The sequence below is a fragment of the Balaenoptera ricei genome, chromosome X (assembly GCF_028023285.1).
Source record: "Balaenoptera ricei isolate mBalRic1 chromosome X, mBalRic1.hap2, whole genome shotgun sequence".
Classification (NCBI taxonomy): domain Eukaryota; kingdom Metazoa; phylum Chordata; class Mammalia; order Artiodactyla; family Balaenopteridae; genus Balaenoptera; species Balaenoptera ricei.
In genome coordinates, this window is record NC_082660.1 from 33,556,012 (window position 1) to 33,572,008 (window position 15,997).

At 35.4% G+C, this 15,997-nt stretch overlaps 1 protein-coding gene across 1 annotated transcript in view; it reads left to right on the forward strand.

Annotated features, from left to right (window-relative positions):
- CFAP47 (cilia and flagella associated protein 47) overlaps nt 1-15,997 on the forward strand; it is a 487,004-nt gene that overhangs the window by 278,540 nt on the left and 192,467 nt on the right. The window contains 1 exon segment of the mRNA XM_059910362.1: nt 3,235-3,409. Within this exon segment, the coding sequence (XP_059766345.1) occupies nt 3,235-3,409 (175 nt within the window).

The following is a 15,997-nucleotide window of genomic DNA, read 5'->3' on the forward strand; positions in this document are numbered from 1 at the left end:
AATCAGAACATATAGGCACATCTTATTCTGCTGATATACATGTAGTCATAGAGTTTTCTTTTCAAGTGCAATTATCACTGCACTGTTGAAATATAATAACGCTAATACAGCAGAACAATAAACAGGATTGATTTTAAAAGTGCTCTTTCTTTGTATAATATTTGACACCTTTTTTTCCCCAAATACTTTTATGTGCACCTTTCAAATTATTTCCATGACCCCATGGAGAAGTGGAGAGAAGGTAGGATTACACTTGTAATACAAAACAAGTGGAATGACTGAGGCGTAAAAAGATCTAAGTTGCCCTCACTGACAGGGCAGAGATTACAGCCTAGATCAGGGTAGAGACATTATTGTATTTTAAAGCTGGAAAATAAATAACGCTGAACACTCAGAGACACATAGTACAACCTCTTACTTTTACAGACCTGTAAACCAAGACCCCAAAATAGTAAGATAGTAGCCCAAGGTGACACCACTGATTTGTGACAGATTAGAAATGGGCCTAGGTTTTTACCTCCCAGAGTCCATTACTCTTTTCCTTGCCCTGCATAGCCTCCAGATCGTATGTTCATTTCTTAGTTTACTGCCATGAAATTGTATAATGGAATAAATGAAAGTCTAGAATTCTCTGTTATAGCATAAAATAACTATATAACAAATAAAATCTAAAATTATCCTTGAAATAAATCTGTTTAGAACAAAATCGAATTGAATAAATGTAATTACTTTTCTACCAAAGAAAAGTGACATGCCTAATTTTTTATTATACAGCCATGTGCAATTTGAATTGTTGAAATATTTATAAGGTAATAGCATTATGATGTATCTACTTTATATACTGTGATAGACAGGATCTTTTGTCAGGAGCATGAATATCTGGCACTTAACACTTAGCACTCAGGTATTGAATTCATATTCTCCTGACCATTGATAAACTAACTCTAGTGATAAACTCATTGGTAGTAGGAAGATTCAGAGCTTGCAAGGGAGTTTCCTTATGTTTTCTATTAACTTCCTCAATTTTATGTTTTAAAAGCCATGCTTTGTACTCTGGGATAAATGGTGAGGCAACTCATTGAAATTTTGAAATTTGACATTTTTAAAAAGGAAATCTGAAAGATCCCCTTGGTGAGGATTCGGTAGGGTAGAGAAAAGGTTTTTGTATTTGTATAATTTAAGTGCACTTCAAATCCTGAAGTAAGTACCTGTCTATACTGTCAAAGATAAACAAAGCCAGACACTAGTTAAAACAAGCATAGACTTTATTCAGTAACTGTTGCATCAGGGAGGAGGATCCAGCATGAGCTGAACTCAGGAGAGAGAATGAGCTGGGGCCTGAGAAGTGTCAGGGAAGTGAAGTTTACAAGAAGCAGGAGGGAGTTGGTCACAGCAATCTGGACCTGTTAATTAACGCTTATAAAGAGAAGCAAACTTCTGGAATCTTTATGACCGAAGGGAGGTAGTGATGCAAGTTAGAACTAAGTACCCACCTGGCTGGGAGCATTGTCTCCTTGAATTTTTGCATTTCAAAGGGAGGGCTCTGAGGTCCTTGAGAAGACAGTTCTGAATGGTAGATTTACATCTGAAAAGGTGAGAGAAGGGAGTTATAATTGCAAGCTTTCTAAAGTAACTGCTCTAGGAGGGGTTCAGGAGCCTATCTACCTATCACCAGATTTTGACTGGAACAAACAGTAAATTATCCTAGCAGCATTGGACTTTCCCAGATAGGGACCTTAAGGGGGACTGGAGTCGTCCTAGGAATATGGCCTTGAGCTGTTAGCAACGTTGCTGGTGCTTGTTCAAGTCTCTTAGTGTGTGTGTGTGAGGGAAGGGTGGACAAAATCATTTGTGCTGAGAATCTGCATTTTTTATAGGCTAAAGTTGAGGCCTGGTTGAGAAGATGGCTTGGAGGAGGCTGACTAGAGTTTGATAAAGAAGAGAGTGTGTATCCGCATATATTATTTTGAATGACTTGCAGATATAGAAGGCAGATGATCCACTTCGGGGTAAAGAACTAGTTGCTGATATGAATAGATAATTTGTTCATGATAACTAGCAAAATAAACCAAGCCAAAACAGTGGTAAATGTAAATGAATTAATTTACCTTTCTGAGTTTACATGATTTTAATTGTCAAAATAAAGTAGGTGGAAAATGTGGCTTTGTGAGAAAAAAAAAAAAAAGACTTGTGAATTTTATAGATAATGAACTAGCGAATGAGATAATTGCCAGAGGAACTAAAGCTTATTTTTGCTGAGTAATGATATGGTCACAATCGTGATGATGGCAAGGACAACAATGGTGATGATAATGACAGCCAACATTTATTGAATTCTTAAAATATGCTCCAAGGACCTGGCATTTGTTTATACTTTAAATATACCAGGGATAGGCAATGTGTACTATTATTGCCCATGTTTCACAAATGAAGACTTTGTGGCTTTGGTTAATAACCTAGCCAGGCTTGTTTAGAATTGGGGTATAAATTCAGGCAGTCTGGCTTCAAGAAGACTTGGTCTAACCCTTAGGCTCTACTATGTGTTTAGCAGTAGAAGGTCCAGATAAAACTAAACGATTGCCTACTTCTGTGCTCTGCATTGCTTGGTTCATACTTAGGGAGCTGGGTTTATCTTAGGAATGACAATATTGAACTAGATTGTGTCTAGAGAAGCATATGCATGGGGGTAAGTTGTAACCCACATTGTATAAGTAAAGGTTGAATGGACTAAAAATATCAGACCTATTTGAAAGGGATGTTTGGAGGTTTGTGGAGGGGTAGGACCTAGTTTTATAGATACATATTTTTTTCCCCAAAATTGTCATTAGCAAAAGAGAGGGGACTGACTGTACTGCTGATAAGAACTAGAGCTGATGGGAAGATGTTAAGGAACACCAGGTTCGACTCACGGAGGGAAGTGCTTTCTCAGTGCTGTTCACTAGTGGAATGACTTCCTGAGACAATGAATTCCTCAACGCTGAAAGGATTAGAGCAGGTGACATTGAGCATCTCTCAATAAAGGATGACTCTTTTGAGTCTATGAAACATGTTAGTGTTGTCTTCTACCAATTAAACAATAGTATGTCTAAAGAAATGAACAAATTCAATCCCTTGAGGGATTTGTTTCCCCCAAATATGGAGTCTAAATTCATAATGCTCTCTTTTTTGTTTGTTTGTTTTGGAGGCAACGGGTAAGAGGATTACAGTCCAATTTTAGTTTCTATTTATTTGCAGATTTGTATGCTCTTTAATATCTCAAAGTTGAAGAAGCCAAAGTCCATTTTATACAAAACAGAGCTGAGCCTTCCAGAACATTTTGATATCCCCAAGACAATCTGCATTCCTCAGATTCCGGAAACTCAAGCTAAATTGACTCAATATCAAGGAATTAAATCTGCAGAAAAAACAGGTAACCAATAAAGTGTAGACTGCAATATCTAGCACTGTCTCAGGTACCTGCAATACTAAAATACAAAGAAGAGATTATGTTAACTAATAGGATGTTCGTAATATAATTGAAGAGATAGTCCAGCTACATAAATACCGATTGTTGAATGATACTTTACATTATAAATAACCAATATACTACATCATAGTAATTTAAATTATGTACTGAATTTGGGTGCCAAATACTGGTACTGAAATTTACTGAAATTTGCCAACCTGTCTTTGTTAAAGAGTGGTTATCTGATTAAGACAATAAGTGCTCTTTGAAGAAGGTGAGCTCTTGCTTTCACAGTGAACTTGGTTACAGAAGTTGCGCTGGAGTTGAGGCTTAGGCTGGCTCTAAAGGATAGGAGGGATATTGATGGCAAGAACATATCAGAGGAGAAAAATGCCATTTATGAGTAATTTATCTTTCATCTGGACAAGGGCCTGTTTTAGTTGAGTACATACTTTTGGTCTCCTTTATTCTGTGTATTTGTAATCAGGCAAGACTAAGTCATTTAACAGAATACTAACATATTTATATTATTAAATACAGTGATAAGATGTAAAAACTGTGACAAAAAAGTATTCAAAAAGTTTTTTCTTTTTCCTTTTTAATTGGAGTATAGTTGATTTACAATGCTGTGTTACTGCTATACAGCAAAGTGATTGTGTGTGTGTGTGTGTGTGTATATATATATATACACACACACACATATATACACATTCTTATTTTCTTAATATTCTTTTATATTCTTTTCCATTATGGTTTTTCATAGGATATTGAATATAGTTCCCTGTGCTATAGTAGAACCATGTTCTTTACCCATTCTATATATAAAAGCTTACATCTGCTAACCCCAACCTCCCATTCCATTCCTCCCCCATCCCCCTCCCTGTTGGTAACCACCAGTCTGTTCTCTATGTCTGTGATTCTGTTTCTGTTTCATAGATAGGTTCATGTGTGTCATATTTTAGATTCCACAAATAAGTGATATCGTATGGTATTTGACTTTCTCTTTCTGACTTACTTCACTTAGTATGATAATCTCTAGTTGCATCCATGTTGCTGCAAATGGCATTATTGCATTCTTTCTTATGGCTGAGCAGTATTCCATTGTGTATATGTTGCACATCTTTATCCATTCATTTGTCAATGGACATTTAGGTTGTTTCCATGTCTTGGCTATTGTGAATAATGCTGCTATGAACATTGGGTGCGTGTATCTTTTTGAATTATACTTTTGTCTGGATATATGCCCAGGAGTAGGATCACTGGATCATATGGTAATTCTATTTTTAGTTTTCTGAGGAACCTCCATAATGTTTTCCACAGTGGCTGCACCAACTTACATTCCCACCAACAGTGTAAGAGGGTTCCCTTTGGTCCACATCCTCTCCAGCATTAGTTATTTGTAGACTTTTTAATGATGACCATTCTGACTGGTATGAGGTGGTACCTCATTGTAGTTTTGTTTTGCATTTCTCTAATAATTAGCAATGTTGAGCATCTTTTCATGTGCCTGTTGGCCATCTGTATGTCTTCTTTGGAGAAATGTCTATTTAGGTCTTCTTCCCATTTTTGGATAGGGTTGTTTGTTTTTTTGTTGTTGAGTTGTGTGTGCTATTTGTATATTTTGGAAATTAAGCCCTTGTCTGTCACATCATTTGCAGATATTTTCTCCCATTCTGTAGGTTGTCTTTTCATTTTGTGTATGGTTTCCTTTGATGTGCAAAAGCTCGTAAGTTTGATTAGGTCTCATTTGTTTATTTTTGTTTTTATTTCTATTGCCTTGGGAGACTGACCTAAGAGAACATTGGTATGATTTATGTCAGAGAATGTTTTGCCTATGTTCTCTTCTAGGAGTTTTATGGTGTCATGTCTTATATTTAGGTCTTTAAACCATTTTGAGTATTTTCACGTATGGTGAGAAGGTGTGTTCTAACTTCATTGATTTACATGTGGCTGTCCAACTTTCCCAACAGCACTTGCTGGAAAGACTGTCTTTTCCCCATTGTATATTCTTGCCTCCTTTGTCGAAGATTAATTGACCGTAGGTGTGTGGGTTTATTTCTGGGTTCTCTGTTCTGTTCCATTGGTCTGTATGTCTGTTTTTGTGCCAATACCATGCTGTTTTGATTACTGTAGCTTTGTAGTATTGTCTGAAGTCTGGGAGGGTTATGCCTCCTGCTTTGTTCTTTTTCTTCAGGATTGCTTTGGTGATTCTGGGTCATTTATGGTTCCATATGAATTTTAGGATTATTTGTTCTAGTTCTGTGAAAAATGTCATGGGTAATTTGATAGGGATCGCATTAAATCTGTAGATTGCTTTGGGCAGTATGGCCATTTTTACAATATTAATTCTTCCAATCCAAGAGCATGAGATACCTTTCCATTTTTTTGAGTCATCTTCAATTTCCTTTATTAATGTTTTACAGTTCACAGCATATAAGTCTTTCACCTCCTTGGTCAGGTTTATTCCTAAGTATTTTATTTTGGGGTGTGCAATTTTAAAAGGTATTGTTTTCTTTTACATTCCCTTTCTGATATTTCATTGTTGGTTTACACCAACAATGCAACCAATTTCTGTATGTTAATGTTGTATCCTGCTGCCTTGCTGAATTTGTTTATCAGTTCTAGTAGTTTTTTTGTGTGGGATTTTCAGGGTTTTCTATATATAGTATCATATCATCTGTATATAATGACAGTATTACCTTTTCCCTTCCAATTTGGATACCTTTCATTTTTTTTTTCTTTTCTGATTGCTGTGGCTAGGACTTCCAATACTATATGAATAGAAGAGGTGAGAGTGGGCATCCTTTCTTGTTCCAGATTTTAGCAAGAAGGCTTTCAGCTTTTCACCATTGTGTATTATATTGGCTGTGGGTTTGTCATAAATAGCTTTTATTATATTGAGACATGTTCCCTCTACACCTACTTTGGTAAGAGTTTTTATCATGAATGGATGTTGAATTTTGTCAAATGCTTTTTCCGCACCTATTGAGAGGATCATGTGGTTTTTGTCTTTTTCTTTTGTTAATGTGATGTATTACATTGATTGGTTTGCATAATGTTGAACCATCCTTGTGAACTTGGGATGAATCCCATTTAGTTGTGGTGTATGATCTTTTTTATGTCTTGTTGGATTTGGTTTGCTAATATTTTGTTGAGAATTTTCACATCTATATTCATCAAAGGTATTGGCCTGTAATTTTCTTTTTTGGTGGTGTCTTTGACTGGTTTTGGTATCAGGGTGATGGTGGTTTCATAGAATGTCTTTGGGAGTATTTCCTCCTCTTCAGTTTTTTGGAAGAGTTTGAGAAGGATTGGTAATTCTTTGTGTGTTTGATATAATTTGCCTGTGAAGCCATCTGGTCCTAGACTTTTGTTTGTAGGGAGTTTTTTTCTTTTTTTTAAAAATTAATTAATTAATTTATTTTTATTTTTTTGGCTGTGTTGGGTCTTCGTTTCTGTGCGAGGGCTTTCTCTAGTTGTGGCAAGCGGGGGCCACTCTTCATCGCGGTGCGCGGGCCTCTCACTATCGCGGCCTCTCTTGTTGCGGAGCACAGGCTCCAGACGCGCAGGCTCAGCAGTTGTGGCTCACGGGCCTAGTTGCTCCGCGGCATGTGGGATCTTCCCAGACCAGGGCTCGAACCTGTGTCTCCTGCATTGGCAGGCAGACTCTCAACCACTGCGCCACCAGGGAAGCCCAGGGAGTTTTTTAATTATATATTCTATTTCACTTTTAGTGATCAGTCTGTTCAAATGATCTATTTCTTCTTGATTCAACTTTGGTAGGCTAAAGTATTCAAAAGTAATTTACATTTTTCTTTCACTTTTTTCCTAGTTGGTGGATAATAGTAGGAATATAATTTCTTTATTAGGGCTTTTTACTTGTTATCTTCCTATGGCTTTGTGTTAACTATACAATTTTTCTAAATCTGAAAAGGTGATTGCAAATAATAAGGTACAGGGTAATCTGTTCACTTTGCCTTCCTAGGAGATCTGAGAACCCAGATTCAAATGCCAAGTGGCCAAGCTGGTAACAAGGATTTATGAATTGGGTCTGGTCTACAGCAATAGGGATTATGGGGCCTATGACAAACTGAAGAGTAGATGCCCTGTCTACACATTCAAATTCCAAAAATAAAAATAAAAATAAAAATAAAAATAAAAATAAAATCCTGAGCTAGACAAACAAGTGTGAGGTCATGTTTGACTGACCAGCTGTCAGTTTGAGACCTTTCAGGTTAAGTTGTTGTCTGTTTTTTTTAATCTTTATTACCTCCAGCTTTTCTATGTGCTATTAAATTTTTAAATGAAGAATTTATTTTCATAACATTTTAATCCCTTTTGAGATAACTGGATAAAGCTGTGTGCATTATAAACCTGGCTAGGATTGTCCGTTCAGGCCACTCATTTATTCATTCAACAACACTGTTGATTCAACAGTGTTCTGTTCATTCAACAACACTGTTGTGCATTGATTCCTTTGGGCAAAATGATGAAAATTGCCATATTCATCCCTTTGAAGGACTAATAGATAAGTAGCTCTTGTAATACAAAGGGATAAGTATTGATAGAGAGGCACTTATATAGAGTATGTTTACAAATAAAACTAACATTAATACAGTTGATTATAGAGGGTAATTCAAATTTAAAAGAATTTTCATTTTGAGAGAACAAATAACTAAGGATACATAGCATAGGCTTGCCATGAAACTCACAGTATAGTCTTACAAATGAAGACTGTGGCATATTAAGATGCTGTTTAATTATAAATAAGCATGAAGTGGTTTATATTTGAAAGTCTTTTCACTCAGATATTTTTCTAAGACTAATATGTGTCATTCATATCAACTGTTAACTATCCATTTTAGTAAGAAAATTATTGTGAAAATTAAGAAAAAATAGAACTGCACAGAATTTTAAAGGATTATCATAAAACTTTTACAATGTAATTAGCCAATCATGGTTCATGTCTAACTTAATTGTTCATGCAGGTGAGTTTATAGAGGAAGCTTTAAGCCCAAGTTTCTGTTTTCATTTCCTTCAGCATACATTTAAATAAAGTAAGTTTACGTAAAACAGAATATTCTAACTCAGGATAGTAGCAGGTCAAATAAAATACATACCCTTAGCAATGTACATTCTATTGTGAAGCAGTGGACTTGATTAATGAAAAGGAAAAGAATGTAAGCATTTTTACTTTAATAAATAACCATCTATTAGAATTTGAAGCAAAGAATATTAGATTTAAGGGTTTAAAAAACTTATTTTTATGGTATAAACTAATTTGAAGAGACCAAACCAGCAAATTCCTAGCAATAAATACAGTAATGTAAAAGCAAATTTTTTTTTATGGGTGGCTTAGAGCAAGAAAGAAATAACAAGTGTTTATGTGGAGAAGTGGAGGTAACCCAGTCTTCCTGCTAATTTCAAGAAAGGGGTGGAAGTAGAGTCATATAATCTCTTGAAGTTCTAAACTCATTAAAAAGAACTAGTTTTGATGTATTAAAAAATGGCTGACTTCGGCCCTCTCATATTAATGTTGCCTATCAGTCTTTACCTTTTTGAAATTCGTAAATAAAATTCCACATTTCTGATTACATAGCTGTTACCAAAATTATTAAAAATAATCTACTTAAATCTGTGTTTATTTCAGCCCCATCATTTAGAAAAATATTATATTTTCCACTCTACCATTTAACATTATAATGCTTTCATCAGAAGGAAATGAAGCTGTAAAGAAAGTGCATGTGCACATAGTAGGTGCACCAATCTCTGTAGATATGACAGATATACATATATGACAACAGTTTCCCATAGAAAGGATACATCACTTGTCCGACTTCACAGATCTCAGAGATCCTGTGACTCCTTTATGATAGTGGACTGGGGTAGGTCTAACGTTTGTTGAGCACCGACAATACACAAAGCACTGCAAGGGTTGGTTTGTGTACATTTTCTTTCTTTTTTTTTCCTCCAATTTATTTATTTTTTAAAATAAATTTATTTATTTATTTATTTTTGGCTGCACTGGGTCTTCGTTGCTGTGCACGGGCTTTCTCTAGTTGTGGCGAGCAGGGGGGCTACTCTTCGTTTGCGGTGTGTGGGCTTCTCACTGCAGTGGCTTCTCTTGTTGCGGAGCATGGATTCTGGGTGTGCGGGCTTCAGTAGTTGTGGCACGCGGGCTCAGTACTTGTGGCTCGCAGGCTCTAGAGCGTAGGCTCAGTAGTTGTGGCTCACGGGCTTAGTTGCTCCGCAGCACATGGGATCTTCCTGGACCAGGGCTCGAACCCATGTCCCCTGCAGTGGCAGGCAGTTTCCTAACCACTGCGCCACCAGGGAAGTCCTGTGTACATTTATTCATTTAATTCTCCTGATAGATATTTCTGTCTCAGACCCTATTTAGGCATTAACTTCTATTTGCTAATCTGTGTACTCTTGCATTTCTCACAGCAATCTTTCCAAAGTGTTATTAGTCTTTTCAAACATCCTCTTCACTCTAGTCTTTTCCCCATCTCCAACCTCCACTGGACAATGACTGCATCTACTCTCTCATGGAGGAATAGGGGCTTCATGAACATATACTCTTCCTTAACCCCCTTATTGCTTTCACCCCAGTCTCTGAATAGTAGGAATCTACTCTATCAACCTTCCAATGTGTATCTTTTATCTTATCTCAGAACCTGTTCTTGGGCTCTTCTCCATCATTTATCACAGCTTTGTCTTCTCTGTGAACAGTTCCTTTACTTTTGGCTCCCAAGTGTTGTCAAACTTCAAAAACTAAAGAAACTCCTACCTTTCCCTTGGCAAACATATTTCTCAGTAGAGGGATCTGCATTTGCATTTTCTATTCATGCATGATGTTCTCAACTTCTCAAATCTGGCTTCTGCTACCGCTGTAGCAAAACAGCTAGTTGCTTTCAGTGGACCATTCTCAGTCTACATCTTACTGAATCTCTATAGCATTTAACCTGGATGATTAAGCATCTACTCTTAGAATTCTAGGCATTTGAGATCAAGGCTTTATCCTTGCTTCCTGCATTTCTTCTCCATCCCCTTGACAAGATTTCTTCTTAGTCTCTTTGTGAGTTCTTCCATTTACCCCATCAATATGGGAATCTTCAGGGTTCTTCTTGCCCTAATGGGGCTATTATTACTTTTTACCCATCCCTTAGGGGATTTTGTACACTCCCATAGTTACAACTACCATTTACATCACCAATAATTATCTCTATTCCTAACCTTTTCCTTCTGTTTCCAACTTATATATTCAGAGGCAGACTAGTCATGCCTACCTAGATATATATGCAAATAGATATACAAGTAGATAGATAGATAGATAGATAGACAGATAGAAAGATATAGAGATATATCCCTCTAACTCAAAATGAATGCATTATTATTCTCCATTTATTTGTTCCTCACTACATAATCTTTATAATTTCAGATAGTGGGACTTGACCTGTCTCTTACATTAGAAATCTGGGCACGCTACTTGAAGCTTTTTTCTTCTGAGCCCATACCTGAAATTCATCTTGTAGTCCTAAATTTTCTGTAGTTTATTTCCTTTTCTTTTTCTCTACTCCCACTGTTATGATTCAGGTGTTCATCATCACTTCACAAAATGAGAAAATAATCACATCTCTCTCTTCTCTCTTTGGTGCAAATTTAAGGAGATAACATTATGTCAAGAATTAAATGCCTTATAGTATACCTAATAAATGTTGGCTATTAATAATATTCTAATCCCATCACCCTTTTTACACTTCACCTCTAGGCACAAGAATTATTAACTCTGACTGTGAAATATTACTGAAACATTTATTGATTTTAGGTACAGACTTACTCTGATTCTAAAGGAGCATAAACTTTATGAGTCTTCACTTTTTCAACCCCCCTTTCTAGACCCTGTACCTACTTTTATGTTTGTAATTTTACATTCTTTCTCTTGAAGAAGGCCCCCTAAATTGTGAAAGCCTCAGGCTGCAGAAAATTTGGACTTTTCCCTGGTTGTAGATATTGACTTAAAATATCATCTACTTGTGGTTCTGGGGATGTTGAAATTTATGAACAGGATGAATTCTATGGACGTTAAATAGGTATAGGTAAGCAAGAAAACTCCAGTGGATCCAGGAGCACTTATCTAAGTCACCTCCCCAATGTCGAAGGTCTTATGTGTTCTGTGCCACCCATGAAAACTCTGTTCAAGGGCACTCAAACAAAATGCTCTGGGCTGATTTTGCTGATCAACTTAAACAGAGCTCAAATCCTCATTCCTAAAGATTATCACTTCAGTTTCTAGCACTTTGTGCTATTGACCCAGTTTCTTCTTCTCTCCCAAGGGATACATGGCAGACATATTGGAAATGCATATTGTAGGAACAGTGTTTTCCTTCTTTCCTTCCCCCATCCAATTCCAGTTTTCCTAATTTTCTAATATTTACTAATAATTAGCAGTCAAATAGGTGACAAATATCTACTAAATCCTTCCATGACAATGATCATGTAAAGTGATCATAAACATGTAGTAAACATTTGCTAGTAATAACTAACACTGTAGGTATTTCTACCCATTTTACTAAGATTAAATGCATTATTGTAATGCCTAAATTATCCTTCAGTATGAAAAAGACTATAAAATTGTCGCAATAAAATGAACCTAAATTCCTGCTTAAAATTTATTAAATATTCTTTGAAAAATAAACCCTACATCTGCATTATATCAAATAACCGCAAATGTATTTCAAATAGAATAAAAAATAAATTTCATTTAACAGAGTATCATTTTAAAATGTTAGTTTTAGTGATTAAACTTAATTGAAACAATCTACTATATTTTCAGCATTGCCAGTGGTTACCTAATTTCAAAAGTGTTCTTTAATTAATTTTCATCAACATATCTTGAGTTAAACTTGTATTATTATTATATTACATTTGGTTTTGGCAAAAGCTGTTTTCAAATTTGCAAAGGCTTTTTGAAATAAAATTACTTTAATTCACTTAGAAATATAATTCAAATCCTCTGCATTTTCCACATAGGATCACAATTGTAAGCCATCAAGTTCGATTACAGTGTATAAAAGAATGGGAATAGATTTTGGAAGGAAATTTGTAATCCATATACTACATCGAAATCTCTCAAGAAAGGCAAGGGACACACAGCTCTGTTATTAGTCTTTAACTTTATATTTCATTACGAATATAATAGGTTCTGTTATAGTCTAGCTTCTGAGAATACTTGCAAGTATAGTCATATAAGTTAATACCTGTCACTTGAATTTACGTCAAGTGAAAACTAAAAGGATATTCACCTATATTAATTCTCAAAACTTTATTCTCCTATTTATTTAGGTATTCCATTTCTAACAGCTTTATTGAGATACTATTCACATACCATGCAATTTACCAACTTAAAGTATATAATTCAGTGGTTTTTAGTATATTCATAGATACATGTTACTATTACCACATTCAATTTTAGAACATTTATATGACCTCAAAAAGAAACACAGTAACCTTTAGCTCTCAACCTCTTATCATTCATCCCTCCCTCTAGCCCTAAGCAATCTTTAATTTACTTTATCTATATATAGATTTGGTATTCTGGAGATTTCATATAAACGGCATCATATAATATGAGGTATTTTTGTGACTGGCTTCTTTCACTTAGCATAATGTTTCTATAGTTCATCCATGTTTTATAATGTATCAGAACTTCATTCCTTTTAATGGCCAAACAATATTTCATTGTATGACTATACCATATTTTGTTTATCCATTCGTCATTTGACGGACATTTGGGTTGTTTCTGCCTTTTAGTTACCATGAATAATGTTGCCATAAACATTAGTGTACACGTTTTTGTGTGCAAATGTTTTCATTTCTCATGGGTGTAATACATATACATACACACACACACATACACACACACACATGCACACATCCATAGCTGGGAGTAGAGTTGTTGAATCATATGGTAACTCTATGTTTAAACATCTGAGGAACTGCCAGACTGTTTTCCAAAGTGGCAGTTCCATTTTACGTTACACCAGCAGTGTATGAGGGTTCAAATATCTCCACATCGACAGTAACACTTGCTATCGTCTGACTTTTTTATTGTTGCAATCCTTGTGGGTGGAAATGATATCTCATGTGATTTTGATTTGCATTTCCTTGGTGTCTAATGATGTTGACCATCTTTCCATGTGCTTATTAGCCACTTATATATTTTATTTGTACAAATGTCTAGTCAGATCCTTTGCCTATCTTTTAAGTTGAGTTGCCGTTTTATTATTGAGTTGCAAATGTTCCATGTATTCTAAATACAATACCTTATCAGACATATGATTTTCAAATATTTTATCCCATTCTATTGGTTGTCTTTTCATTCTCTTGATAGTATTCTCTGAAGCAAAAAGTTTTTAATTTTGATGAAGTCCAGTTTATCTTGTTTAGTTGTTCCTATTGTTCTTACTTTTGATGTCATATCTAAGAATCCACTGCCAAATTTGAGTTCATGAAGATTTAGTCCTCTGTTGCTTCTAAGAATTTTACAGCTTTAGTTCTTGATTTAGTTCTTTGATCCACTTTCGTTAATATTTGTATCTTGTTTGAGGTAATGTCTAACTTCATTCTTTTGCATGTGGCTATCCAGTGGGCTTGTCACCATTTGTTGAAAACACTGTTCTTTTGGCATTAAATGATCTTGGCACCCTTGTTGAAAATCAACCGTTTATTCCTGAATTCTGTTTTATCCCATAGGTCTGTAGGTCTATCTTTATGCCAGTACCACACTTTTCTTAATACTATTGCTTTGTAGTAAATTTTGAAATCAGAAACTGTGAGTCCTGCTGCATTGTTCTTTTTGAACCATATTGTTTTGGCTGTTCTGGGATCCTCACATTTCCATATGGATTTTAGAATCAGCTTGTCAGTTTCTACAAACAAGCTGCTGGCATTCTGATAGGTATTGCATTGAATTTGTAGACCAATTTTGGAAGGAGTGTCATCTTAATATTGTCTTCTGATGCATGACCATGCAATATCTTTCCATTTCTTTAGGTACTCCTTAGTTTTTTTGTAGTTTTAAGAGTGGAAATTTTGTATTTCTTTTGTTAAATATCTTCCTAAGTATTTAATTCCTTTTGGTAACATTGTAAATAGAATTGTTTTCTTAATTTCATTTTTGGATTATTCATTGCAAATGTATAGAAATACAGTTGATTTTTGTATATTGAAATTATATCATGTGACCTTGTTTACCTGATTTTTGATTCTAATATGTTTTACTGGATTCCTGAGGATTTTCTATATACAAGATAATGTCATATGCATATAGAGATGGTCTTACATCTCCCCTTCTAAAATGAATTCTTTTAATTTCCTTGCCTAATTGATCTGGTTAATATGTCCAGTATGTTAAATGTAAGTGATAAGAGGGGACATCCTTGTCTTCTTTCTGAGCTTAGGAAGAAAGAATCCAGTCTTTAAATTCTCATGATAGCTGTAGGTTTTTCATAGAGGCCCTTTATGAGACAGAGGAAGTTTCCATCTATTCCTAGTTTGTGTCGTTTAAATTATCTAATTTTTGGCATACAATTGTTTATAGCATTCTCTTACATTCCATTTTTTTTCTGTAAAACAGAAGTAATGCCCCCACTTTCATTTCTGATTCTAATAATTTGAATATTTTCTCTTTTTTCCTTGGTCCATTTAGCTAAAGGTTTATCAATTTTGTTTATCTTTTCAAAGAACTAGCTTATAGTTTCAGTGATTTTTCTCTATTGTTTTATCTTCTCTATTTCATTAATTTCTCCTTTAATCTTTATTATTTTTTTTCATTCTACTTTTTTAAAGCTTAGGTTGTTCTTCCTTTTCCAGTATCTTAAGGTGGAGGGTTAGGCTTAGATTTTAGATCTTTCTTCTGTTTGTAATAGTCATTTACAGCTGTAAATTTCCCTGAAGCACTGCTTTAGCTGAATCCCACAAGTTTTTGTATGTTCTATCTCCATTTTCATTAATTTTAAAATATTTTCTAATTTCCCCGGTTTCTTCTTGACCCATTGATTAAGAGTGTATTAAGAATAATAATAGAGGGACTTCCATGGTGGCGCAGTGGTTAAAAATCTGCCTGCCAATACAGGGGGCACGGCTTCAAGCCCTGGTCCAGGAAGATCCCACATGCCGCGGAGCAAGTAAGCCCGTGTGCCACAACTACTGAGCCTGCGCTCTAGAGCCCACGAGCCACAACTACTGAAGCCTGTGTGCCTAGAGCCCGTGCTCCGCAACAAGAGAAGCCGCTGCAATGAGAAGCCCGCGCACCGCAACAAAGAGTAGCCCCCGCTTGCTGCAGGTAGAGAAAGCCCGTGCGCAGCAATGAAGACCCAACTCAGCCATAAATAAATAAATAAATAAATTTATTAAAAAAGAAAAAGAATAATAATAGATATTTTGAAAGGCAGGTTGAAATATTATGAGCCATGCAATATATAAGTTAGATAAATGTAAAGCTTCTCTGTTCGAAACTAGAGAAGATGCTCCAGAGCTCTGTTCGCTTGT